At 42.1% G+C, this 27,361-nt stretch overlaps 1 protein-coding gene across 5 annotated transcripts in view; it reads left to right on the top strand.

Annotated features, from left to right (window-relative positions):
- pla1a (phospholipase A1 member A) overlaps nucleotides 1-26,713 on the top strand; it is a 94,477-nt gene extending 67,764 nt beyond the window's left edge. For 2 of the 5 annotated variants that reach the window (XM_086220794.1, XM_086220797.1), the window contains 2 exons: nucleotides 17,870-18,025; nucleotides 18,974-19,251. In XM_086220794.1, the coding sequence (XP_086076920.1) occupies nucleotides 17,870-18,025; nucleotides 18,974-19,118 (301 nt within the window). In that variant the 3' untranslated portion in view covers nucleotides 19,119-19,251. Of the gene's footprint in view, nucleotides 1-17,869; nucleotides 18,026-18,973; nucleotides 19,252-25,689 lie in introns of those variants that run through there. The other 3 variants (XM_086220795.1, XM_086220798.1, XM_086220799.1) reach the window with 2 other exon arrangements.
- The last annotated feature ends 648 nt before the right edge of the window (nucleotides 26,714-27,361 follow it).

Below are 27,361 nucleotides of genomic sequence, written 5' to 3' on the forward strand. Positions count from 1 at the left end.
ATCCTTGACAACCCTTGATGTCTGCAAAACAGGCTGTGAGAATGTTTGCTGAGATGAGGTCTGAGGGATTTATAGACAGGTAGATTTGAGAATCATCTGCATAAAAATGAAAAGAGATCTTAAGTAAGGAATGACCTGACCATGTGGTCATATATACAGAGAAAAGAGTATAGGGCCAAGAATTGACCCTTGAAGCACACCACATGTGATATTTGCATGACTGGAGAAGACATTGCCAAGAGACACAGGGAAGGGTCTGTTACTGAGGTATGACTTGAACCAATCAAGAGCAGTCTTGGTCAGACCTACGCAGTTTTCCAGTTTAGTACAATTTGTATGTTGTGATGGACAGTGTCAAATGCAGCAGATAAGTCTGTCAACACCAGGCCAGTACAACATCAGAGTTCATCCTAACATCATTAACGACCTTCAGAAGTGCAGTTTCAGTGCTGGGATGACAATGAAAACCAGACTGAAACTTTTCAAAGAGTGAGTGTTCATTCAAGAAGGATAAAGCTGAGAACATACCACCTTCTCCAGTACCTTGGCAAGAAAATGTTAATTTAGATATGGGTATGAAATATCAGTGTCAAGATTGAATTTCTTCAGCAACGGTGGCACAATAGCTAAAAAGGTGGAGACCTCTTTAAAAACAACCTTGTGGATAAAATATCTAATGGAGGGGAGGAAGAGTTCTTGCCATTCATCAACCTCAAAAGTCCTGACAGGGAAACTGGATAAAAAGAGCTCAAAAGAACTAAAATTGCCAACAGTAACAGGAGTACTTTTACGGCTGGCTTTATAAAGGACAGCAACTCTGCCCCATTGACCGGAAAGCCTAGGATTACTCCAGAAAGTGTAAACATGAGGACATGCCTCAAAGAGAGGAACTTTCAAATCTGACCAAGATTCAACACGGAAAGTAAAATCAAAGTTGTGATAAAATAAAATCATTAATAACAACAAAAGACTTATCAGTGATGGCTTTTCGATTCCACAGGCAACCCTTTAAAGTGAGCGACTACACTGACTAGCAGGAAGTATTTTAATAGTGATCAAGTCAGATGGAACCCGCCTGTGCATACACATACTAGTACGTTTTTTTGACAGTATAACTATGTAATGTACTGGAATACTTGACACCTGTATCATGTAATTTTCATCCTGAGCTGCAGAGTTCATTCTACAACATCTGTAATGAGGGAACTGGCAGGCAAAACATTGAAGGAGGAGTGGTCAGTCGGACCGAGGGAAAGATGCTCTTCATGATGAGTGGGAGTGGCTACTGGTTCAGGGTCATGCTGATGTGAGCATCAATCAGAATGAAAAGCAATGTAGTTTGGAAGTTTTGTGTAAGTTGTCTAATGCCTTTCATGTTGGGGCGTAGGCCATCAGATTTGTAGAGGACATGATTGGTCCAAAAGCAGTCAAAGTTACTAATAAAATCATAACCAGTTGCAGTACAGAAGCCTTTTAGTCATTCATGCAGACTGTAAAGACAGCTGAAATGTGCCCTGCTTTTGAAAGGAGCAGGGATGGGGCTAGAAAAAATACATAATTTGCCAAGATTCTGAATCAAAATTGCAAATGATTCAGGTTGGTTACGAAGTATGATTGACTACCCCCTCATGACGTCATTTGTGCACACATGTATAATCAGAATGAGCTGAGGATTGGAGATCCATGAGTACTGGAGATGGTTCGATCATGTCCACACCTGTGGCACCAGGAAGACAGCCACCATTGTAAACAGAAAGTTTGGATGAGAGAGAAAACGGGCTGCCAGCCACACCAACTGGGGCAGCATCAAAGACTGCAGAGTTGAATGATGCAGTATCACTTGGCGAATCGAGGTCAAGGTGACGTCATCACTGGCCTCCGTAGTGACCCCTGCTCCGCCGAGCAGCAGGGAGGATGGCAAGAGGCCAGTACTTACAGAGTTGGAGACAGCAAGTGAAGAGAGATAATGACAGTGTTTCCCAAGGGAAACCGGAGTTGTCTGTGAATTTCACAGCTTTCTCCGAATTTTGGATCCACTTGGGACAGGCTACGCCAGTGAGGTTGAGGCAGCTGTAGCTGCAAGGTCAGTAAGCCCTTCAAAAGAAGGGCAAAGAAGTTTGACACTGAAAGAGGGTTATCTGGTGAGAATAGAGGAAGAGAATCCCATCTCCCTTTCACCACAGCAGACGTTCACAGAAGAGGATGGACATCAGATGGGCCAGGAGCAACAATATTTGCCAGACTGTCAGAGCTGTGAGGGGTGTCCAGCTGCAGTGCGCCCAGTCGTGAGACAAGCAGGGTTGCTTCTTGAGGGCATCATCCAGGAGGTTCTCTATGGCATGGAGTTCAGACCTCAAACTGGACAGCTCACTGTGTGTTCACACCAAATATGAATTCTCGTGAACAGTTTCCATACGACATCTATAGAAAATGCACGAATGACGCAAATTTTCAGTCAGGCGGCGCGAATGGGGCGAATGACACAAAATTTCGCCATTCGCGCAAGTTGAAAATATTCAACTTTGGCAAAAAATTTGCGTTACAACAGCCAATCAGCGTTGAGGTTGTCCCGACGTTACGGCTGACTGTGGGAAGCTGTTGCTATATGACACTATGTGTCAAAATTACAAGAACCGGTTGAATAAGTTGGTGTCCATTCGTGAAATTCTGTCACTGATCCAAGCTCGCAGGTCGTCAAACTGGCCAGTCGTCATCTGAAAATACCACTGGAAGCGGCAGTTATCCAGACGGAGCCCCTGGAGGAGCTCGGTGAATGTCCACGAGCGGTGAAATTCACTGATCTCCTCCAGGGGCTCCGTCTGTGCTTGCCTCAAGATGGTGTTGTTAACCCAAATACGACAGTGTTTAGTTTTACAACGTATTTTGGCCTTCCACAGCAGGTACAACGTAACAGTTCATTGAATATCCATGGTGAAATCACAGAAAGAAACGTTGCCGGAAATACTCGTTACATGGGCAAGTAAGCGAATTTGCGTATTCGCACGAATGACACAAATGGACACTAAACTTATCTGGCGGTCATATTTGCGCAAATAACGCAACGCAAAATTCACATTCGCGTTTGGTGTGAACACACAGTCAGGCTGCTCAATTGTCACTGTCTGTTCACACCAAACGCAAATGCGAATTTCACGTGACGGTGAGCTCCTCCAGGGGCTGCGTCTGGATAACTGCCGCTTCCAGCAGTATTTTCAGATGACGACTGGCAAGTTTGATGACCTGCTAGGATCAGTGACAGAATTTCACAAATGAACACCAACTTTTTCAACCGGTTCTTGTAATTTTGACACATAGTGTCATATAGCAATGGGTTCCCACACATAGCCACAATCAACTTGTCCTCCATCTTGTGACACAGTCAGCCGTGACGTCGGGACAACCACAACGCTGATTGGCTGTCGTAATGCAAATTTTTCGCCAAATTTGGATATTTTCAACTTGTACGAATGGCAAAATTTCGCAGTGCGAAATTCGCCACGCAAATTTACATCATTCGCCCTATCCGTCCCGCCTGACTGAAAATTTATATAATTTGCGCGTTTGCATAGACTTTGTATGGAAACTGTTCGCCCGAATTCACGTTTGGTGTGAACACACAGTCAAACCAGCCAACACATCTCAGCCTCCACTTGACCTGGTTCTGGACGGTGATTCGGCGGGAGACACAACTTCAACATGCCGGTCCACATGTTAGCACAGTATGTATGCCTATGTAAGGCACAGAGGACAAGCTTTGTCTGTTCCACCTGTTCCACTCCTCTTGGACACCCCACAAAGGAGATGAGCTTCCTGGGACAGTCCTGTCACAGGGTCCAGTGGAGATGGAAGACTGGCTGGCTAGAAACTTGGCAGCGAGGCTACGGATGCTACCAGCTGACGGGCAGCTAGCGTTAACCCCAGACTGCTAATCCCAAAAGTTTTGGCGGAGAAGCGCGATCATCAGACTATCAAGATTGGGTGGAAGTATGAGGTAAGGAACATGTGTTAAATGGAAAAAACCTCAAGGAAACAAAGCAGAGCAGACTGAACAAACTTACATTGACCGTTTTAGAAAAGGCAACAAACATGCCAGCAGCATCCTATCACACCAGAAATCTGGTGTGTGTATGTGATGTGATAGCAGATCTGAGATTTTTTATTCAATCTGGCCCTAATAACATCCTGGCTTTAATCATAAATTTGCCAATTAGCCTCCTCTGTTTGTTTAAGTATGTAAATGATTTGGAATCATTTTAATCGGCAGGTCAGAGCCCCCAAGAATGCCTTTTCAAATCTGCAGCACAAATGAGTCATCTGTGAACTAAATGATAGAACCTCCTGTGCCTTTTCCAACTCTTTGATTTTGTCTTCCAAAACAGGACAAGTGAAAGGAAGAAAAAGGTGTGTGTGTGTGTGTGTGTGTGCACTTTCCTACCTATCCAACAGTGGCCTTCGGCGTCATTACACTTTCACCAAGAGGGGACTTGCCAGCCAACAGGGGACATTTTTGAGGTCCCCTATCGGTCATGCTTTAAATCATGCTAAAATCATATGTAACATGCTCTGGTGAAGTTTTTTTAACTTTAGCCAAGAGGGGACCTGAAGGTGTGTGAGTGTGAAAGTCCATGCAGGATGTCCGCCTAGAGGCTGGGGCCGGAATAACAATGACCCATAAACACACGTCGTTTTTCACACACTTCCTGAAGGTGTGAATGGTTTTCACTCAGGCAGCCTTTCTGACTGCAGAGGGGCTGTTTAACAGGTTACTGGGTGCAAAACATATCTCTTTAAACATGTAATCTCTTTGCTTTTGAAATAATTTTAAGCAATTCCTAAAAAACACTCACATTTTAGACTTTGTTCAGACTCCTGAAGTTGTTCATTCCCAAAATACTCACTTAACTAGTTTTCACCAGCATGGGATTTCTATTTCTATTTCAATATATTCCAAGGCGCTGTCTACACTTCTGACAATGCATTTATTTTAACCATACACATTACAGAAAAAAGGGACTTTCACTTTTTTCAATGACAAAGGGCCCCTGTTGGCTGGTAAATAGTGACAGGAGTTCCCACTTAGATAGAACAGAGGGACATTCACACTCCACCACTAATGAAGGTAAAAAAATATGTAATATTACTCAGTAAAATTACAATCTTAAATATATAATTATTGTTCAAATGCAATTTCTTATTTTTTTGATGCAAATTACAAAAAAAGTTACTTTTACTGTTTAGATAGACAGAAGTTCCCTGTTGGTTGGTAAATAGTGACAGGAGTTCCCACTTAGATAGAACACTGCGACATTCACACTCCACCACTGATGAAAAGAAAACATAGGTAATATTAATCAGTAAAATTACAATCTTAAATATATAATTATTGATCAAATGCAATCTGTTATGTTTTTTGATGCACATTGCAAAAAAAGTTACTTTTACTGTTTAGATTGACAGAAGTTCCCTGTTGGTTGGTAAATAATGACAGGGGTTCCCACTTAGATAGAACACATTGGCATTCACACTCCAGCATACATGAAAATAAACAAATTTGCTAAATTAATAAGTAAAATTACAATCTCAATATTTAATTATTGGTCAAAAGCATTTTTTAATGTTTTTGTTGTTTTGTCTTTTTTTGAAGAAAAAAGGCACTTTTAACATTTGGAATGACAGAGGTTCCCTGTTGGCTGTTAAATAGTGACAGGAGTTCCCTCTTAGATGGCATGGAGCGACATTCCCACTCCAGAATCAAAGGAAGGGGGAAAGGCAAAATAAACAAGTAAATCTAGAAATATTAACCAGATAATTGTTGGTCAAGTATGCTTTGTTATGTTTTTTGATGGACATTACAGGGGAAAAAAACAGGTATTTTTACTGTCTGGAATGACAGGTTCCCTGTTGGCTAGTAAATAGTGACAGGAGTTCCCTGAGCCCCTTTCACACGGCACCAAAAACACGGGTGTTTGGGATCTGAAAGGGTCGATTCCACATTTCGGCCCGCGTCCAAGCTACCCGGGTGTTGAGTGGCTTGCCTTGGCTCTGCTCGGCTTGCCTGCAGTGTGAAATAGGCAACCCAGGTTCTCTCAGGTTTCACGCGACCATCGTGATTTTGTCACTGTGAAAATGAAAAAAACTGGGGAGGGCTGAGAGCTGCTGACTGACCTCTCAATAAGTTATGGCCTCTCCCATGAGCTCAGTCTTCTGTTGATGTCCCGAGCTCAGACCCGCGGCTAGTGGAGGCCTGAATGCGGCCTAAAGCTGAGCAAACGTGGCACACACGTGTTTCAATGTGAAAGGGGTATATTTCACTCCTTTTTCTAACACTTTACATGTGTTTGATCTTACGTGAATTAAATTCCCACGAACTGGAACCCTAGCGAGAACTGAGGAGGCGCGACCGCGTTAACAAACAACTTCTATAACCATCTTGCAATGATCGTGGCAGCGCACTGGCAAGATGGTGAAGTCCACTAGCTGCTCGCCATCCGTGGTGTAAAGGAGATCCTGCCGCAGATTTCTGGAACCGTACGGAACACAGAGATTTATTGGAACATCACTCGCATTTTGAGACACGTCGCACTTTTACGTGTTATGATGACGTTGTCAGCGCGATGACGAGAGAGAAAAACCCAGGCATGCAGCTGTTGAAGTTCGCCGACTTCACCGGGTCTGTTGATGAGAAGAGATCAACCGGAGTTATCTGCTTTTGACAAATCAACACTTTATTTCACATTTATTTCACACAACAAAGCAGACACAGATATATCTGGAGACCCCACTACAGGCACCTTGAGAGTGCAGCAAAGAGTCTGAATAAGATATTAACAAACAGTGAATATATGCTTGAAGCCACACCTTTTTTGCATACGTAATTTTACACTCATGCATATCACACTTCTTGATTAGTACTCCAGCCTCCTGCACAGTCAGGTCGTCTTGTCCTGTTGTTTTCGTCATTCAGCCTTGACAGTTCGGGGGCAACTAGCAGCCTGCACAACTTAATACAAACAATCACGTCATGTACTTATACATAATCAACTCCTGATATAATGGTGACATATGAACAGAACATGATCAAAAGCTCATTTTCTCACACAGCCTCACAGCAGGGTCTGGGATGCGTGTCTGCTAGAAGCTTGAATGAGCCCTGATGCCTAGGAAACATAGCACAAAAACCTTCTTTAACAGTGTTTCAGTGTGAAAGGTGTACAAGACAACCTGAAATCCTCTGTGAGGAGTCGAGTACATATCCACAAACTGAACGGGCCCCTGGTGCATCTGTGCACCAGCACTCGTCAGATGTGATGAACTAAGCTGTTGTCATGTATTGGGCAAGTCGTCAGGTTGGAGGGGGGTTGTGGGGCAGGACAGACAGGAGGGAGCAGAGAAAGCCCTTAGTTTCCTTCAGGTGGTTTCTGTATTGGTATGAGTGTATCAAGTTTTTACTCTCATATGGGGGTATTTGTCAGGGCCAAGACTGAGGAAGTTCAGAATCGGTATGACAGTACAAATAAACACTTTGTGAAGACAATTGACTCCCAGTCCTATGGACATTAAAGACTCAGTAAACATGAATACCAATAACTCCTCCTAACTGGACAAATTTGACCGTCAATCATATAAAACCAACAAATTCCACCCCCCACCCCCCCAAGAAAATATAAAATTCAGACGACTGGACAGGACGACAGAACATCTCAGGCCATGTAAGCAGTTGGGAGAGACCAAGCCAGCAGCAACAAGGCCTGGGCAGATGAACTGTTCTTTATCCAGTCCCCACCCCCCACCCAGCTCTTTATACACCTCTTCAGGCCTGCTCGCCCTCCCCCACTCAGTCTGGCCCCTTTTACACCCAACCTGCAGTCGTCATCTGAGGTGTTCCTCTCTGTCCCTGCAAAGAGGAACACCACAGTGAGTCAACTATTGAGTGTTTGATCTGTTCTTGATCAGTTTATCAGTTCATTTTTTCATTTGCTTTATTCACTTATTTCCTAAGCACACACTATAATTTCAGTTTTCTCAAAACCCCTTGTAACAAACGGGACTGCCAAAAACTTGTTTGCAAACTGACTTTCAAATGCTTATAGAATTTTAACCATTTACAGGAAGTTATCTTGTAATTGTGAGGCAATCCATGCGTCGCAGGTATTTTTTCCCCTGGCAGTGGGTTTGAAAAAAAAAAAAAAGAAGTAAAAGTTGCACCAAAACAATAACAACAATGCAGTCGTCAGCATCCACAGCGCTTCCTAAGTTGAAAAAAAACTTCATCATGTTGGACTTAACGTCATCACGGTGTGTAGACACCACGCACAAATAACTCCTCAGGTTTGTTGTGTGGACAAATTTGACCAAATTGGAGAAATAATGAAACTAAGACATCTACTCTTTTCTGTTTTGTTTGTTTGTTCATTTGTTTCATTGACTCTATTTTCTGAGCACAAAATGTTATTTTTATTAATTCAAAAGTATTTTTTCATTTTTATTTGAATAAAATGTGCTTTTCTATCAAGTTTTAATTTTTACTTTTAGTTAACTATTAGGAATTTGTCATCACACACATGAACCCCCCCCCCCCCCCCAAGAAAACATAAAACTCAGACGACTGAAAGGACAACAGAACTTCTCAGGCCATGCAAGCAGTTGGTAGAGACCAAGCCAGCAGCAACAAGGCCTGGGTAGATGAACCAAACTGCTCTTTAGCTGATATCCAGCCCCCCATCCCCCACCCAGCTCTCTATACACCTCTTCAGGCCTGCTCGCCCTCCCCCGCTCAGTGTGGCCCCTTCAGCACCCAACCTGCAGTCGTCATCTGAGGTGTTCCTCTCTGCAGGGACAGAGGAACACCTATTGAGTGTTTGATCTGATCTTAATCAGTCCGTCAGTTCATTTGTTCATTTGCTTTATCCACTTATTTCCTAAGGACACATTTTAATTTCAGTTTTCTAACCTACAGTAACTGACAATTAGTTTTTCACCCAAAAATCCCTTAAGGGATATTGTATGGGGTCATAAAGCTGTTAAAATCATGAGAGCACAAATACAAACTAAACGAGCACAGGATCAGGAATTGAGGGCATCAGAAACATAAAATTGTGTGGTCAAAAATAATCTTGTGGCCATTAAAGTTTTGTCTCGAGCATGTAAATTGTGATAGAGAGCAGTTGTGAGACGGTGGTGCTGCTCCCTTGCTCTTCTAACTTACACGCTTGCTCGCTTTGGATGTTTTCTCGCTCTCGATATTTTTTCCTACCAGAAATACGTCAGGGGGGTAAGGCTCTACAAGACGATTGCCGATTGAAGTTTGTCGGTGGAATACGCCTGTTAACGTTCAGCTGTTTGAATCAATTTTTCCTAGGCGGTAGGTGGCGGTCGTGCAACGAACATGCCATTAAACCACATAGAAGAAGAAGGAATAGAAGAAGAAGTTTGCTGAAGTACACCTGTTAATGGTCAGCAGCGCCAAACCTAGCCAGCTCCATTTTTTGATTCTTATTTTAAGTGTTATTGTGAAGTCCTGTTTAGATCAACAGTTGGTAGCAAACAGTCTGAACACAGCCACTATCTCAGGAAGGTATGGAGTCACAAGAAAATTGATTCAAACAGCTGACCATTAACAGGCGTATTCCGCCGACAAACTTCGATCGGCAATTGTCTTGTCGAGCCTTACCCCCCTGACGTATTTCAGGTTGGAAAAATATCGAGAGCGAGGAAACATCCAAAGCAAGCGAGCGTGTAAGCGCCACCGCTCCACAACTGCTCTGTCACGATTTACACGCTCGAGACAAAAACTTTAATGGCCACAAGATTGTTTTTGACCTCTCAATGTTATGTTTCTGATGCCCTCAATTCCTGATCCTGTGCTCATTTAGTTTGTATTTGTGCTCTCATGATTTTGACAGCCTTCTGACGCCATAATATTGCCATTTATTGTTGTATAGTGAAACCAGTGACAATTGTCCAGTTGCTACCGAACAGTATTGTCTTACAGATTCTTAAATTTAATATGTTGATCCTGCAGGAACCCTGCAAGTAGCAGGTAAATTCACTTCAGCTCAGCTCGAGTGAGGAGGCTCGTTTCAGAAGGTGCAGGGAAATCCTTCACCATAGTAATAAAATGTAGGTTAGTCAGTCTGATGAGTTTATTTAGGCCAAGCAATCAAATCAATAGCTATATCATCTAAAATGTTCTAAAATAAAAATGATTGCATCTTCTTCTGTCCTGATGACACAAAACTAGAAGTGTGAGTGTCGCTCAGTATCATTCAAGAGGGCCCCTGTGTCATTGTGTTCAGGCAAAGAGGGGACTTCATCCAGCCGTGTGCTGGGGCAGTTCATATTGCACAATATATGTAACCATGAATATGGATTCAATTGGCCCATTTAAAGGAATTAGGAATGTAATAATAGTAGAAATAATTATTTTATTTAATTTATAGGCTATTATTTTGAAATACTCAAGAGTACTAAAATAATTAGTGAAGGAGCTGGCTACATTGATCTTACTGAAATTGTGCCGTCCCCGTGGAAACCTGCCTGTGAGGTTTTGTTGACGTGACACGCAGCGACGCCGGTTCACAAAAATCCACTGATTCAACCAATCTATCGGTGCACTGTTGCGCCATCGGCGAGCAGCAGCGGAGAACAAAAGTATGGATCTGCAGGCAGATTCTGCCGACTCCTCCTCCTCCTACTACGCCCATCTTGGTGGAATTGTGCACATCGGCAGACAAAAATGCTAATCTGGCTGTGTGCCAGGCTGCGCTGCTCAAAATGACCACTGCGAGGGGTGGGAACTCTGTGCCACGCAGGGGGCGGGTTTGAAAATAGAGCCCTATGAGTGTGAGCGTAATAGAGGGTTTCGAATATTTGGCAGAGTCTTTAGTGCCCCAGAATATCATTACCAGTAACACAAACTTCAATATTTCATTTCTCATGAGCTCCTAAAGAACTCCTAAAACACAAAACAAGTCAAAGATAAAATCATGGCATGGATTTCAGCAGTGCTGCAGTCGCTCCACGCCATCTAAGAGGGAACTTCTGTCATTAGTTCCCAGCCAACAGGGAACCTCTGTCATGCTCTGTTTGTTCTCTCAATAAAGTTTTGGCCTCTGCCATGAGATCAGTCTTCTGTTGATGTCCTGAGATGCCTCTTCACTCCTTTTGTTCCAACACTTTACATGTATTTGATCTTACGTGAATTAATCGCCGCTTGGGAACTCCCACCAACCGGGAACCCTATCATGAACTGAGCAGGCGCCACCGTGTTGGTAAACAACCTGTACCGCCATCTTGCACATCTTTTTATCGATCATGGCAGCACACTGGCAAGATGGTGAAGTCACGAGCTTCTCATCATCCAGGGTGTAGAGGAGATCCGGCGGCAGATCTGAACTGTACAGGACGTGGCGATTTATAGGAACATCACAAGCATTTTGAGGCACGGAGCACTTTTTTGTGTAATGATGACGTTGTCAGCGCGATGACGTAGAGAGAGAAACACAGGCACGCAGCAGGAGCTCAGACTCACGTCTGCTGGAAGCTTGAATGAACTCTGATGGCGAGCAAACGTGGCACGAAAACCTGCTTTAACAGTGTTTCAGTGTGAAAGAGGGACAAGAGTCAGTAGTTACCCTCTGGGAGGGGGAGTGTCGCTCCCCACCATTCAACAGGGCACCTTTGTCATTCTGTTCAGACAAAGAGGGGTCTCAGTAGTTAGTTTATCACATCGTTTAAAACAAAGAACTACTGGATAGTGTTTACAAGGGTCTCAATTTGATTGAATATTTAAGCTCAGTGTATTTATTGAGGACTACAGATGTATTTTAGCTGCACGCTAACTCCAGTATATCTACATTGTTAGAGTCGCGGTACTCTGTATTGTGAACATGTCCATGAATGTACACTATCCTGTCTAAATGAACAATGAACTGAACTAAACTAAACTAAACAAAACTAAACTAAACCATTTATTTTCTAAATATTTCCCAGAGAGAAATGTCTCAATCATGATCACATGCAGGTTAAATCAGCCACTTTTGAAGCCACAGAGACGGTCGTGGTGGTGAACAAGCTCTCATCAGCAGTGTGAATGGGTCAGACAGCTCCACTGCCTTATATGGAGGTCCCCTGTTACCCAGGTAGACCTCACTCAAGGATCCAGGTCCCCTCTTGGCAATTTCTTTAAAAAAACATTAAAAGTCACATTTCAAGTAAGATTATGGTAAAAGACCTTAAAAGAAAATTCTCTGTAATGTTTTTGTTTCATTACAATGACCAGAAATAGGAGTCCCCTCTTGGCCAGTCAATGCTGAGAGGCCACTGTTGGTAAGGTACGCATGTATGTGTGTGTGTGTGTGTGTGTGTGTGTATGGTCAGAGAGATGAGAAATGACCCTCATCCCTTATAGCCATGTTAGCAGTGAGTACTTAAATCAGTGATAGACTTTACCACAGCATTATTTGTGTGCTTTGGTATTCCCTGTGTTCATGACTGCTTAACAATGTAATTAGGAATGTTCTCCACAAGATGATGAAGTGGCTAGATTCATGACATTTAAACAGGTCCGTAGACCTTTGTGTAGACATGCTTAGACTGTATCATTCTCATGTCTGTTTCATGTGTGATCTTGTATTGTGAACCCCTGTTACTCATTTGACATAGTGTTCAAGCACAATATCTGAAAGATTACCCGAGGTATAAGGTTTACTGTAAATTTCTGGCAATTAATAGATTAACAGGAGGATTGTGTCAATTTATACTATGTAAAATGATTTTGTGTCATTGCTAAATGTACAATGCCTTCATTCCACAGTTAGAAACACCAGAGGCATTTTCCACAATACATGAAGGCTCTTAAAGCCTTCCGAAATGGAAATTCCTTGAAGAATGTGTTTGGCTAGCTGTGCCTTACCTCTGTGGAATAAGACATTGCAGAAGCAAAGCAAAAAACTTTACGTCTATGTCAACAGATTTTGACTAGCAATGACCACTGAGATTAAGTAAAAGTTAAAAAAAAAATGAAGATGGAAATGAACTGCCCATTTACCTCCTCTCCCCTTCGCTCATCTCTCTTCCTCTCTTTACCCTTTCGTTAAAAGTTACAGTAAGTTTTGCAAAATTTTATTACATTAAGCGCTGCAGGAGTTAGGTGGCATGGTGGTGCAGTGGTTAGCACTGTCACCTCACAGCAAGAAGGTTCTGGGTTCCATTCTTTCTGTGTGGAGTTTGCATGTTCTCTCTGTGTCTGCGTGGGTTGTCTCTGGGTACTACAGCTTCCTCTCACAGTCCAAAGACATGCAAATGGGAACTAGGCTAATTGTTTTCTCTAAATTCACCGTAGGTATGAATGTGAGTGTGACTGGTTGTTTGTCTCTCTATGTTGGCCCTGCGATGGACTGGCGACCTGTCCAGGGTGTACCCCGCCTCTCGCCCGTTGACGCTGGGATAGGCTCCAGCCCCCCCGCAACCCTTAATGTGTAGGAATAAGCGGAAGATGACGATGGATGGATGGATAGCTGCAGGAGTTACTTTCACACTGGTGCATAGATGACGAGATGCACAGTAGGATTAATAAACATATTATTACAAGTATTGTTGTTCTTATTGTTTAGTTTTTACAGTTGTTATTTTGTTTTAGAGCATTAAGTGGAAAGATGTGTTTTTCAAAAGTATTTATCTTCATTTTGAGATATGAATATTTTATCTCCAAATTGAAAGATTAAGTTCTTTTTGGGATGTTCATGACAACTTTGTGTTTCATGTTAGAGCATCAATAAATCAATCAATTTTCCAGCATAATATATGCTTTCCTTGCATTGATTCAGTGTTATTCTTCGTCACTTAAGGCAAATAATTACTTTACAATTAATTATATCTCCTTATAATGCAGGGATCTCATTGCTAAAAATATTAATGACCACTTACAGTGAGTTATACTTATAATACATTATAAAAGCGGTTATGTGTTATGACTTGTTATGAAGTATTCTAACCATTAAATGGCTATAAATATATGCACAATGACAATATAATTATTTTCATAATTCATTACAGACATGATAATTGGTTATGGTTATAAGTGAAAAGCTGGGCGGCACGGTGGTGCAGTGGTTAGCACTGTTGCCTCACTGCAAGAAGGTTCCGGGTTGAAGTCCTGGCTCGGGCACGGGATCTTTCTATGTGGAGTTAGCTTGTTCTTCCTGTGCCTGCGTGGGTTTTCTCTGGGTACTCTGGCTTCCTCCCACAGTCCAAAGACATGCAATTGGGGACTAGGCTAATTGAATACTCTAAATTGACCAGAGGCGTGGCTGGGAGTGTGAATGCTTGTCTGTCTGCATGTTGGCCCTGCGATGGACTGGCAACCCGTTCAGGGTGTACCCCGCTTCATGCCCGAAGGCTGCTGTGATAGGCTTCAGCCCCCCCCCCCCCACAACCCTTAACAGGATAATTGGTAGAAAATGGATGGATAGATGGATTTGTGTGAAGCATAAAAATAGCCATGAGAGTTCAGAAAAATTTATTGCACCTCTTCCTCCGTCTGATGACTCAGTGCAAAGTAGTGTCAGGAAGCATTGAAAGGCTATTATGGTTTAAGTGTGAGGACAAATACATCTTCAAGCGACTAATAAGTCCACCCATATAAAGCATATATTTCCCTTTACCTTAGGGTAAAGTAACACGTATTTATGGGGTATGAATGAGTATCGCATGACAGAGAGGAGGAGAGAGATGCTCAGTGCACAACCCAGTCTCATGTCAAAACGTAAAAAGGCTACGTTTTTCCACAGTGCAAAACTATCAGATCTACGATAAAGGCCTAAAAATTGTGAAATGGGTACGTTTTTTTCCCCCTATTCTTTACTACTGGAACGCTGGTAGGTCATGTGACTCTTTCATGCAGGCCTCTCCAAACAAAAACATGGCGGCCGCTCCTGTCATTTTCGGAGGAAAGTGCCTAATTCCAAGATAGTTTTGATTTAATAAAGCATTCTGATGACATTTCTTGCGAGAAATACTCATTTTGTTTTCATAATCTTCGCTCAGTTCTTGTGTATAATCTTTGGTTTGTTCATTATTACGATGAATCTTTCACCTCTCGGAAGAGAGTCGTTACAGTGTCACGTTTTCTGCTGTTGCTATGGTGGTTGCTAGGGACGCCATTATGGACGAGCGTCATTTCAAGATAGGTTTGATTTAAACAAGCATTTTAAAGACATTTCTGGTGAGAATTATACATTTTATTTCCATAATATTTGCTCAGTTCTTGTATATAATCTTTGATTTGTTCGTTATTACGATGAATCTTTCACCTCTTTGTATGTGTATTTTTACTGCTCCAACAAAGCTGTTCCTCTTCTGGGGTAAATCAATCATTCAGGCAATCAATAACTGAATGTCTCTGATGCTGTACAGTAGGTATTGCAGTACAACAACACTCTGATCCTTCCTATTCAAATGTCTTTATTGTGTTTCTCTTATCAGGTGTTCAAAATGACTACAATAAAAATAAATAATTTATATTAAGCTTTGTTTCAAACAATAATAATTTATCAGGAAATGAGGCCTAATGGGCTGAAATAGCAGGCTTTTTGCTGATCAGTGACACCTGCTATAAAAAGGAGTCAAGGCGGTCTTAAAGATGTGAAAATGTTCCAAAGATCATTCTTCATTTTTGTCTTGGAACAGGATTGGTTTCAGGCCTTTTTCCAAAGGAGCTCCGAAAGGCTCACTTAACCCTTTGAGGCCTGGCTGAGACATGAGGCCTGTTGACCCTTTGACCCTGTTGTTCTTTTGCTCTCATTTGGCCTCTACAGTGGATACAGACCTGAAACTTGAACTGTGAGGCCTCTAAAATTTATAAAATCATAATCTGGTGGAATAATTCAATAACCCCCTCCCAAACAGGAAGTATCATCAGGAAGGTGGGGCCTCAAAATTTTAAATATTGGTTTGTGGCTGAGGTGTGAACATTTGGAGACACTTTGACCAAGTTATGATGCTTCATTGACAGACTTTATTGGATTTTGCCACGCCCTTTACGGACAGCAGAAAGGACTTAGGGGGGGTCAAACCACCACAGATGAGATCCTTATGGAGGACAGAACAACATACTTCAATTTCAACTTCCTCGGTTAAAAGACAAAAAACTATCCCATTGTGAAACTGGACAAAATCAGGGTCTGTGATTCTGCACTCCGAGAGCCTTTTGGAGCAGAATTGAGGATCAAATCTGGGTTCTGGTATTTCTACTTGGGCTACATAGGAAGGTGAAATTGAAGTATGTTGTTCTGTCCTTGCTTGCATTATTTCATAATCCCCCCATTTTTGTAGCAAAGGTCAATACACATCTATGCAGAAAGTTGAAAAATGTTGCATTACGTCATACAAGAGCAGACATTTTTCTCCTGATGCCTTGGAAACGTTGTGAAGTGACGTCATTGGAAAGCTACAAACCCCGTGAAGAAGACTTGATCCACAAATCAGTCTCATTTGCCCACAAAAATAAGCTTGGAACTTGTTTGACTTGTCAACATTTTGTAAGTTTGACCCATGTGTTTATTTAGATCCAAATTAAAACCAAATTAGAACTTAATTATTCCCAGCACTTTCTGTGATGTAGTTGCCTAGCAAGAAGAGAGTGTTGGGGAATCACTTTTTTTTTCTTATTCATCAAACTGCAATTTTTGTAAATCCATCGCATTTGTTAAGAAAATGTGCCGCATTGTCACGGATTTTTGCCCACAATGATCACAAAAAACATTTTTCTGGAGGGACTTTTTGTCTATGGCAGGTTAAACACTGATGGGTATCAGCCTCATACAACCCCACTTTAAAAGAACCAAACTATCCCTTCAATGTGGGATAGGCACTTTAGACCCTTCCTGACCCAACAGACCACACAGCTTCTGGTTCAGGCTCTTGTCATCTCACGCATTGACTACTGCAACTCTCTTCTGGCAGACCTCCCTGCATGCTCATTCAAGCCTCTGCAGATGATCCAGACTGCAACAGCACGTCTGGTCTTCAACCAGCCCAAAAGGGCACATGTCACCCCGCTGCTGATTTCTCTTCACTGGCTTCCAGTGGCAGCAAGAAACAAATTCAAGGCACTTCTCTTGGCTTACAAAACAATCACAAGAACGGCTCCAGCCTACCTGGAATCCCTGATCCAGGTCTTCTCTCCTTCTCGCCCACTACGCTCTGCATGCGAAAGACGCCTGGTGCTTCCAGCCCAGCACTGCTCTAAATCTCTAGCCAGACTCTTCTCTTCTGTTGTTCCCAAATGGTGGAACAAACTACCGAACTCTGTGCATTCTGCTGAGTCCCTGTCTACTTTTAAGAGACAATTGAAGACTCAATTGTTCAGAGAACACCTAGGCACTTAACCTGACTCTTCTCCTCTTTGTCCTGTGGGGTAGAATAAGTCAGAGGGTCCAAGACCCAGCACTTAGTGATTATGTAGCACTAAATGTGTTGTGTGATGTTATATGTTTGTCCAAAAAAAAAAAAAAAAAAGGAGGGGGGGGGCGACACTTCCTCTGCCACTAGATGGCAATACCTGTGACCACACCACAACTGAAGCACTTTTGCGCTTACTATGGGTTTTTCCTTAAGTCTGAATTCTTGCTTGTGTTGTACGTCGCTTTGGACAAAAGCGTCTGCTAAATGAAATTGTAGAATTGTAGAATTGTAGAATGTGTTTCTCTATGTTTCTATGTTCCACCCCATCAGGAAACTTTCAAGACCTTGGTCCTGGTAGTAACCCTATAGTGACCAATGACTCTGTGTGTGTTTGGGTGTGCGTGCGTGCATGCATGTTTGTGTGGGTGTATTTGTGTGTGTGTGTTTGTGTGTGTGTGTGTTTCAGTCAAACAGACATGACGGTGTACAGGACAGTGTTGGCTCACCCTGTAGCTCTTTGCGAGATCGGCTCTATAGAGCTTAAGAACACTGGAGCTCGCTTCTACAGACAGGGAGACATCCACATCAAGTCAGTCTGTCTGTCTGAGTTCCCCTCTCTGAGGTACAGATACAACATGAGTACACACACACACACACACACACACACACACACACACACACACACACACACACACACACACACACACACACACACACTTCTTCCTTACAGTGTTGAACCTTCTATTTACCTTAATTTTTGAACTCACCAGCCTGTTACTTTTGCTACGTCCAAACATGAAATACATCACATACTGTTCCTCAGTGATTTGTCATCTGCGAAGCTCACTTACATATGAAACAGACTTACAGTAGGTGTTAAAGTTATACCCCCAAGAGTAGATATTCATTCATGTTTGCAAGAGACAAGAACAAGAACATTGGTCTTGAAGGGGGCACTAAAATGCTTTATAATGTATATTGAGGATTTTTTTTTCTTTTTTGCGATATCACAATGAGACATTATCTAGATGTAAGTCAAGCCTAAGCCTACTACTATATAAAGGCTATAGAATGAGTGACAGGTAAAATAAATTATTGTATAAGCCAGTCAAATTGTTTTAAATCATTATATTCATAGTTATATATTTTAACAGTGCCACTTGTCATGTGTAAGAAGGATATTTTATCTCCTCTGGTTATTTCCACATTACATGATAAATAAGCTGGACTAAAGTCAAATCCTACATTGGCTGCAAGGTTGTTATATTTATGATACTGTCCCTTTGAGCAAGGTGGATAGTTCTGAAACACTCTTCTTGGGCATGCAAAAAGTTGCTAGGAGTGGCCATCGTCGTCTTTTTACTGTCTTTGCTTAGTCCATGTGGATGCTAGACAGAAAACCTAGAGTTAGGCTTCATTCAGTGAAGTCATTGGTAAGGAATTTGACACAGATATTAAATACTTTTGGAAAAGAGATGACTGAGAAGCTCTGACTTTTAGTAGAACTATGTTAAACTTCTTGGATCTGTAAACAATTGAATCTTTTTTTTGTTTTTGTGAAACTCTTCAGTTTGAATTTCAGTCCTCATCTGTCTGCCACAATCCACTGTCCTCTATCCTCATCTCCATCCTGGTGGCTGTTTCTACCTTCATTTATACATCCACTCCATCAACACCACAATACCACGTTGGCCCTCCTTGTTGGACTTTTTTGAAAAAGGGGGCAGTAGAACTGTCTGAGTGCACTCATTGTTGTTTATTGTTTTCATTATACTTTATTTTTTCCCGCATTCATTTGGCCTTTAAATATATTTTTACTTTACTCACTGAGATCTCCGAGGGGTTTTTGGGGTTAAAATGACCTAGTTTTAAAACAAGATCTCTGTGAATCTGTTTTTTTAATAGCAAGATCACTAATATTAATGGTGTTGAAACACTTTTGGGGAAGATTCTCAGTCAGTGAGGTCATGGTATCTCTTAAGTGCTGGTTCTGAGAGAGGTTTAAAGGAACTACATACAAAGTTCAGCCCTAGGAAAATGGTTGGAGGAGTGAAGCTACCAACAGGCCAGAGGCTTCCACCTGTGCGAGGCTACATGGATGACATTACCACCATCCTCCCAACAGCCGCATGTACATCGAGGTTGCTTACGAGGATTGACGAACTCGTAAGCTAGGCAAGGATGAAGATTAAACCTGCCAAGTCACGCAGTCTGTCCCTGAAGAAAGGGCTCAGAAGCGACCAGACCATCTTTGTCGCAGGTGGTGAGGCTCTACCCTTGCTGGTAAACCAACCTGTCTATAGCCTGGGAAAAACTTACACAGCAGACCTCTCAGAGAGGCAGATTGGGCAGACGGTACGGAAGCAGCTTGCTGATGGCTTGGCCAGGATCAATGAGAGCCAGCTCCCAGGGAAGTACAAAGTATGGAGCTACCAATTCATACTCTACCCAAGGGTGATGTGGCCTCTGAAGTTGTGCGAGGTCCCCTCTTCAGTGGCAGAGAAGATGGACAAGCTGGCCAACTCGTTCATCAAAAAGTGGCTGGGCCTGCCGAGATGTCTCTCAGACGTAGGGCTGTTTGGCAGGAACAGGGATAGGGGGTGGGGCCTAACAACTAGGGCATCAGCGGAGGTGGCAGGGAGAGATCCCTGCCATCGCTCCACCACCAAGAGATGTACTGGGGTTAAAAGAGCGAAACATCCATGACTGGTGGTCCCCAGGGTGTACTAAGCACACTTGCTCAAGGCACTGGTGGAGGTGCATCAGGCAGCAATGCTTAGCAGGTAGAATATCAGCCTGTATCTTCAAATTCCTCAGAGGGAACCAGTCTGCTGGATAAAAAGGCATCAGATAAAGTGGGTGATGAGACCACAGTAAATCTTGGCCCTGCGATATCACAAATGACTCCTCTTTGACTCAAGGTTACCTCTTCTTTTGGACAAGTAAGTAACTTCATATGTGCATAATATCACATTTGTATTAATTACTGTAAGAATAAAGTTTCACATGTCACATATTAAGTTTATTCAGGTAAATTGAATGTTAAAATTCTAGCATGGGCTCATGGCTGAGGAATGAGCTGTTGCCTTTCTTACTTAGGGAGCTTAATGAAGGCTGTAACAGGGCAGGCTACCGCAGCCATGCAAGTGAACAGGTATTCAAACACAAAGTTGGACACACAATACTAACCACTGTCTGCTGTTGGTAGGATTGATAATGGTAACAATCAATTGAAGCATTACATCATTAAGCTGTGCCAACATAGTTCATTTTAGAAATTAGCACTGGAAAGTAGCAGCAAGCAAACTGGAAAGGTCATTTTATTTCACAACTATTACAGTGAGATATCATGTTGCATGTCTATATATTCTTGCTATAGCAGAAGGGAGGTAGGTTACAATGGCAGGATCTTTGGATTGGTTGTGTAACATTGGTTATTTCAAAAGAGAATTTTGTATGTGTAGTCTCTGATGTACTTACTGTAGGGTGATCTGCTGCTAATCATGCTTTAAGCAGGTGGTTGTCCATTTGTTTGTCCAGAACCTTGGGGGGGGGGGGGGGGGTTAATTTCAATAGTTTCCAAGGGTGTCAAAGTCACAAGTCTGAGATAAAGAGTCAAAATTCTTTGATCAATAATTGGGAAATAAAGTCATAATTCTTAATAATATTTTAATTGTTTTTTTGTTGTCTCACTTTGCAGATGCTGTGGAACATAAGGAATGACAAAAGATGCTAACACACATTGATTCTTCTTACTGTTATCATCACTTCTCATTTGTGGCTACAATTACACGGCCCCCAAAACCAAGCAAAGACACCATAATAATACACCATACACTTTCGTCAAAGGGTGTTTCGCTACATAGACTTCACTGACTAAGAGCAGCAGATTTTCCCGTTGACAGAATTGCACACCGTATACTTTGTAAAATGTCTTGTTTCATGAAATTGGTGTGTCTTTTCCAATAAAGTTGAAATGACTTGAGATTATATTCATTCTTATCCATTTACACATAATTATCCTGTGTCATTGTAGATAAAATATGCATAAAAACATACTTGTTTACTGCTGCTGCATGCAAGCGGATAACTGATATGGTATTTCACAATTACATTGTTTCTGAATGATAATGATCCAAACATCAATTTTATTGAATATTTTTTAACATAATAATTAGGATTAACTAATAAAAAAAAATTATGAACATGAATTGTTTACTCATAGTGGCTGGAGGTGTAGGTGGAATTTTCTTTGATGCCCAGATGGGCTTGTATTGGAGTTGAAAAAGTGCTTCAGAGAGATATGCTGTTGTCCAGATCCAGATTCATTTAGATTCAGTTTCAGAAAAATGTATTTATCCCTGTGGGTGGCAATTGAGGGAGCAGAGAGCATTACAGTTGGTTACACAACAATAACACAACAACATACATTAGGTAAGGAAGTGCAAGGGAGTCTATACCTCCCAGGGTTAGCAGCAGTTGCCTTGTAAAGTGCATGATAAAAGTAGTAGTGCAGTAGAAGTAGTAGTGCAGAAGAGGTGGTAATGCACAATAGATAGGTAGTGTAATTATATACAAACATTGTGTTATGCACAGGATGAATCATAGCATGATTATATATATACATACATGTATAGTTGCAGCATATACAGGAAGTACAGCTGTATGCTAGGTGTGGTAAGTGACAATCTTGTGGGTGGTACTCGGGATGAGAATGCAGGGGGTTCAAAAAGTTGAGGAGGACAGCCCAGGAAACAAAGGTGGATCTCCTCTGCGGGGTCTTGCAAGCCATTCACTATACCTGCATCTGGATCACAGCCTCTCCAGTGCTGGTAAGAGCGCATGGGAGGAGTTCTTCAGGATCTGGGCAGCCATGCTGCAGACCTGCTGCTCATACACAGCCGTCAAGGGGCGAATGGGAAGTCCATTTATCTTGGAAAAAAACCTTGATGATGCTATGTGAGCGGTTCTTCCCCTGCAGGTTGATACAGTGGAACCAGCGGACCATTGAGAACGATAAGACTGATTCAATAAATGTGTAGAAGAAGGTCAGAAGGACCTTACTGCTGACAGAGGAGTTCAGTTTCCTCAGCAGGTACATTCTCTAGTAGCACTTCTTCAGTATCACCTCCGTGTTGGAGGAGAATCTCAGGTGGTCTTCGTAGATGGTCCCCAGATTTGAATTGCATAATGGTGGAGATGGCAGCAGCCATCTCCCTCTGTCTTCCAGAGAAGCTCACCACCATCTCCTTTCTTCTTCCTCATGTGAAGCTCCAGCCGAGAGGTGTCACACCACTCAACAAACTGCTGCAGGGCAGGTCTATGGTGCTGGGTGGAGCTGGACAGGAGAACTGTGTTGTCAGCAAATTTCGCCAGATGACAGTGTGAGGTCCTTCACTCATCGGTGTAGAGGATGCAGATTAGTGGTGAGAGCACACAGCCCTGTGGGTAGCCTGTAGAGGTGGTAAGGAGGTCAGACAGGTTGTTGTTGATCCGGACTCTCTGTGTTCTGTGGGTGAGGAAGTCCAGGATCCACAGAATGAGCTGGTCATCCAGGTTGAAGTTTAGGTGGAGCCTCTCTGCTAGGATGTGTGGCTGCAGGATGTTAAAAGGAGAGGAGAAGTCTGCAAACAGAAGCCTGGCCAAGGTGTTGGGAAGCCCCAAGTGTTTGTGTATGGTGTCGATGATGAAGGCTTTGGCGTCACTGACACCTCTGCCTGCCCGGTATGCGAATTATTGGTGGTTGAGCTGTGAAGCTGTCCAAGAGAGGATGTACTGTTAAACAACCCTCTCCACGGCTTTCATCACATGGGAGGTGAGGGCTTGGGGATGGGGATGATGGTGGAGTGTTTCAAGAGCTTGGGGACAGTGCCAGTGTCCATGGAGGTCTGGAACAGGCTTTGGAAGATGCACCCAAGCTTGTCAGTGCAGTGTTTGAGGACCCAGCCACTGATGTTGTCTGCGAACAGGCACACTGTTCATCTACAGCCACTTGAGGGACCTCACAAAATCCTTGATGCAGAATGTGATGGGGAATGTGTCAGGCTTGAGATGAGACCTGGTGTTGTGGCAAGCTGGGCGGAGTTGTCTGTCTCAAACCTGGTGGAGAAGGAGTTGAGGTCGTTGGGGAGGGATGTATGGCTGCTGCCAGTGATGTGGACTGGGTCACTGGTGAGGGTGACAGAATTAACAGCACTCATTTTCTTCGGACAGGAATTCAGGGATTTGTCAGGGGTGCAGTGGTTGAAGTCCCCTAAGATGAATTTAGGGGAGTCTGGGGATAGTTGCTCCAGCTTGTTCAGGGTGGTTCTGATGTGGTCGGTAGCTGTGGTGGGCTTTGCTCTGAGGTGAATGTAGACAGGACGAAGAACAGTTGGGAGAATTCCCTGGGGAGGTAGAACCGGTGGAGAGAGACTGCCAGGAGCTCAATGTTCGGAGTGCACAGTTTCTCTTTCACATGGACAGTGGAACAGCAGTTAATGTAGAAACACACTCCCCCACCCTGTAGTTTCCCGGTGACGTCACTGTTGCGGTCCAGTCCGATGGGAGAGCCAAATCCATTGATGTGCATCGCACTAATGTCATCATCCTTGTTGAGCCAAGTCTCTGTGAATGCCAAGATGCATGCGCTCACGTTTGCCTGGAGGTCATCTATTTTGTTCTGCAGCAAGCAGATGTTGGCGAGGATGACTTTTGGCAGTGGGCACTGTTGTCAGGTTTCAATCCTCAGTCTCGCCTTGATGTCTCCCTTCTTCTTGCCCCATCTGGTTCTCTTGCTTCATGGCTCTGTGGTCAATTCCAGGTTTGGGTATTTTCAAGGGCAGCAAGTAGAGGGCAAGTAGAGCTGCAGCCGAGCTGAGGCCAATGCAGTGCAGCATCTTTAATGTGTAGGTGATCCTTGAAGCCTCCACAGGAGAAGATCCCATGGTGGTGGTGGTGGGGGTATGCTCAGGTCAGGGTGGCGTTAGCAGATGAATGCCACAGGCTTCGTGGAGCTTGCGAGCTGAACTCCACAGGCTCCCAGGAGGCTGGTGAGCTACCTCTGCCGGAAACAGAACACAAAAAGGCGAAATGAGGAGAAAAGGCAACTAAAATGCCAAGCATAATGATGTTTGTATTTTCCTGTGAATGCACAGGATTCCAGCATTGAGACAAAACAGCGAGAAAGATGGAAGTCTGCTGATGTAGTGGAGTGGGTCCTGGCTAAAGCACTTCCTCTCTAGGTCTGTGGTTATCTCCCCACAGTTCCCTCAAACACACCATGGAGAAGGTGGAGGACCAAGATGGCCCCGATACATCCTCAGGGGATCAAAAAAAGTCCTGGTTGACAGTGAAAAAGGCCTCTTCAATATCCATTGACTCATTCAGGGTCAGTTCTTGAAGGAGCCAGAGTACAAGATGCTCTACAAACATTTCTTGACAACCATCAGTCCATTATTCTTCAGAATGATATCAGAAATTACAACAACCTCCAAAATCCCCTCAGCTATGAATACAGCAATGATTGCTCTGTCCCTGAAACTGAAAAGGGGCCCTACCCATCTAGCTAATTACTGCCCAATATCTCTTTTCAATACAGACATGAAAATTTTAAGTAAAGCTTTATCATCCAGCATTGAAAAAGTAACACTTTTCTCTTACATCCAGGTCAATCAGGAAGACAGTCATCTACCAACAACCACAAATCATTCAATTTAATGCATCTCTCAAATTACCCAAAACTCAAAGCCAGAATTCTATCACTTGACGCAGGAAAAAAAAATTAACCTATGAAAAAGATATCATCATGACAGGCATTTTATATGTATCATACGTAGTAGATACATACAGTATATACATAAAAAATGCATAGTGGACTTGGACCATGATTACATAGAGTAAGTTAATCGTAAATATCATAAAATTGTCACTGTTACCAACAGCAAAAGATAAAGGGCTGAATCTTAAGCATAGCACAAGCAAGTGTCATTTTTAGTTTCAAGCTGAAGCAAATGACATTTTCACACCTTTACCTAGCAAATGCACTTCTGCATGGTATGAGACATTTTCACTGACAGGAGATACAGTAGGAAATGAGATCCTGAGAGCTGAGACTGAACCAGTGCATCATTGCCATGGATGTAAATCTAAAAAAATATGCTGAAAGATGCTAAAACATTCCTCATGGTTTAGGAGAATGGCAGAGCTGATAGTAACATGTTGCAAAACAATTGCTTGAGCCACCACTGATCATGTAAAATATTTATTCTATAAACTTTAAATCACATCAAAGTGATTTTGTTTCAGGCAGGAGGAGCCGCTCTGTGTGAACAGCATTGATGTCAGACGAGGAGCTCCATGGTCCCATGACCTCGTGCAAGTGTGTGACATCTTCTGAAGGAAGAGATTTTATTAAAAGCTTATCCTGAAATACTAAAAGTGTCGTGATTGTTTGCAGAATTGCAGTGTTTGATCAATTTTTATTTTTTACAGCCAGACTCTCCTTTTTTGATTATTCAATGTCTTCACTTTTCCTGGACTTTCACCCATTAAAAAAAAAAAAAAAAAACTTTCCAATGACCAAGATTGAGATTTAGAAGCACCTCATAAGATAGCCTGTGTTTTACAATGTACTTCTCTGCCCTGTACAAAGTTATTTCACTGAACTTACAGAGTAACTCCTGTTAATTCTTGTCTACTTCCTTGTAAATTACATTGTAACTTCCCATCATTTACTGAGTACTTTCCCAGAACTTATATTGTAATTCCCTCATATTTGTTTGTATGCGCAATACCGTTTGGTTTGTATTTATATGTAAATGTCATCAGGCTAAAGCAGAAAAAAAGAGGATGAGGAATAAGGGAGTAACAGTAGGGGATTTAGTGTTAGTTTCTGGAAGTTGAAATGAAAGATACTTGCATGAGTCAGTACGTGGAAGGATATAATGACAGTGAAATCTAATATTTTTGTTTATTGGTTATGAAGGTTATTACAATATTTTTTTTTTTCATATATGTGTGTTAGGCAAGAATGCTTCTAGGGATTCATTGTGTTGTGCCTTTATTGTATGACCATGTGTCTTTAGCAGCGCATAAAACTTAAATTTACATCTCTCATACCCATAGCTATATGGAAGGCTTAAACTGTCTTCCAGGGATGAAAACAACAATAGGGGTCATAGAATTATTTATATGGCAATATTTTGCAATGCCCTTTTCTAATACAATGTCAATTATCCAGTTGTGATATATTCAGATTCTAAATGCGATATGATTTCACAGTTCTGGTAGGTTTTGCGGCAGAGCTTCCACACTGTGCAACATGTGTTCAAGGAGATAAGCACACTGCATTTTTTTTTGTGTTTCAGTGTTTTGTTTATTCAAACTGCAATTGTATACAATTAAAATGAAGTGGAAATAATATTTTGATATAGTTTCCCTCAGTTTGTCCTCTCAATTATTAATCATCATCAGTACCACTTTCTATGAGTACTACATCTATAGTGAATTATAACAACATTCATAGTGTATTATAATCCATTCATAATACATTTAGACTTCATTCATAAACACAATCTATTATCCATTCATCCATTTTGTATATCCATTAAAGGTCGCAGGGGGGCTGGAGCCTATCCCAGCTTCCTTCAGGCGAGAGGGGGATACACAAATTATAACATTCATACAAAATAAAATAATGCATATTTATGCTAATTTAGTAGGTTACATTATTGGCTTTGAAACATGAGTAAAACAAATAAAAGATAGAAAGATAGGTACATCAAAGAGTGTTGTTTAACTTGAAATGATATAAAAAAGGATAACTATTAAGAATATCAAAACATTGTCATTATAAATTTTTACTGTACAATATTATTCTTCGAGTTTCCTAACGCAACCAATGAATCAAATAATCCAGTGAGTCTTTGTAACCACAATCATTAACCTAACATTTTGGACAAAAGGCAGAAGTTTTCTG

Source organism: Aulostomus chinensis, chromosome 12 (genome assembly GCF_037954235.1).
Source record: "Aulostomus chinensis isolate RoL2024-O1b breed Wild chromosome 12, RoL_Achi_v1.0, whole genome shotgun sequence".
Lineage (NCBI taxonomy): Eukaryota > Metazoa > Chordata > Actinopteri > Syngnathiformes > Aulostomidae > Aulostomus > Aulostomus chinensis.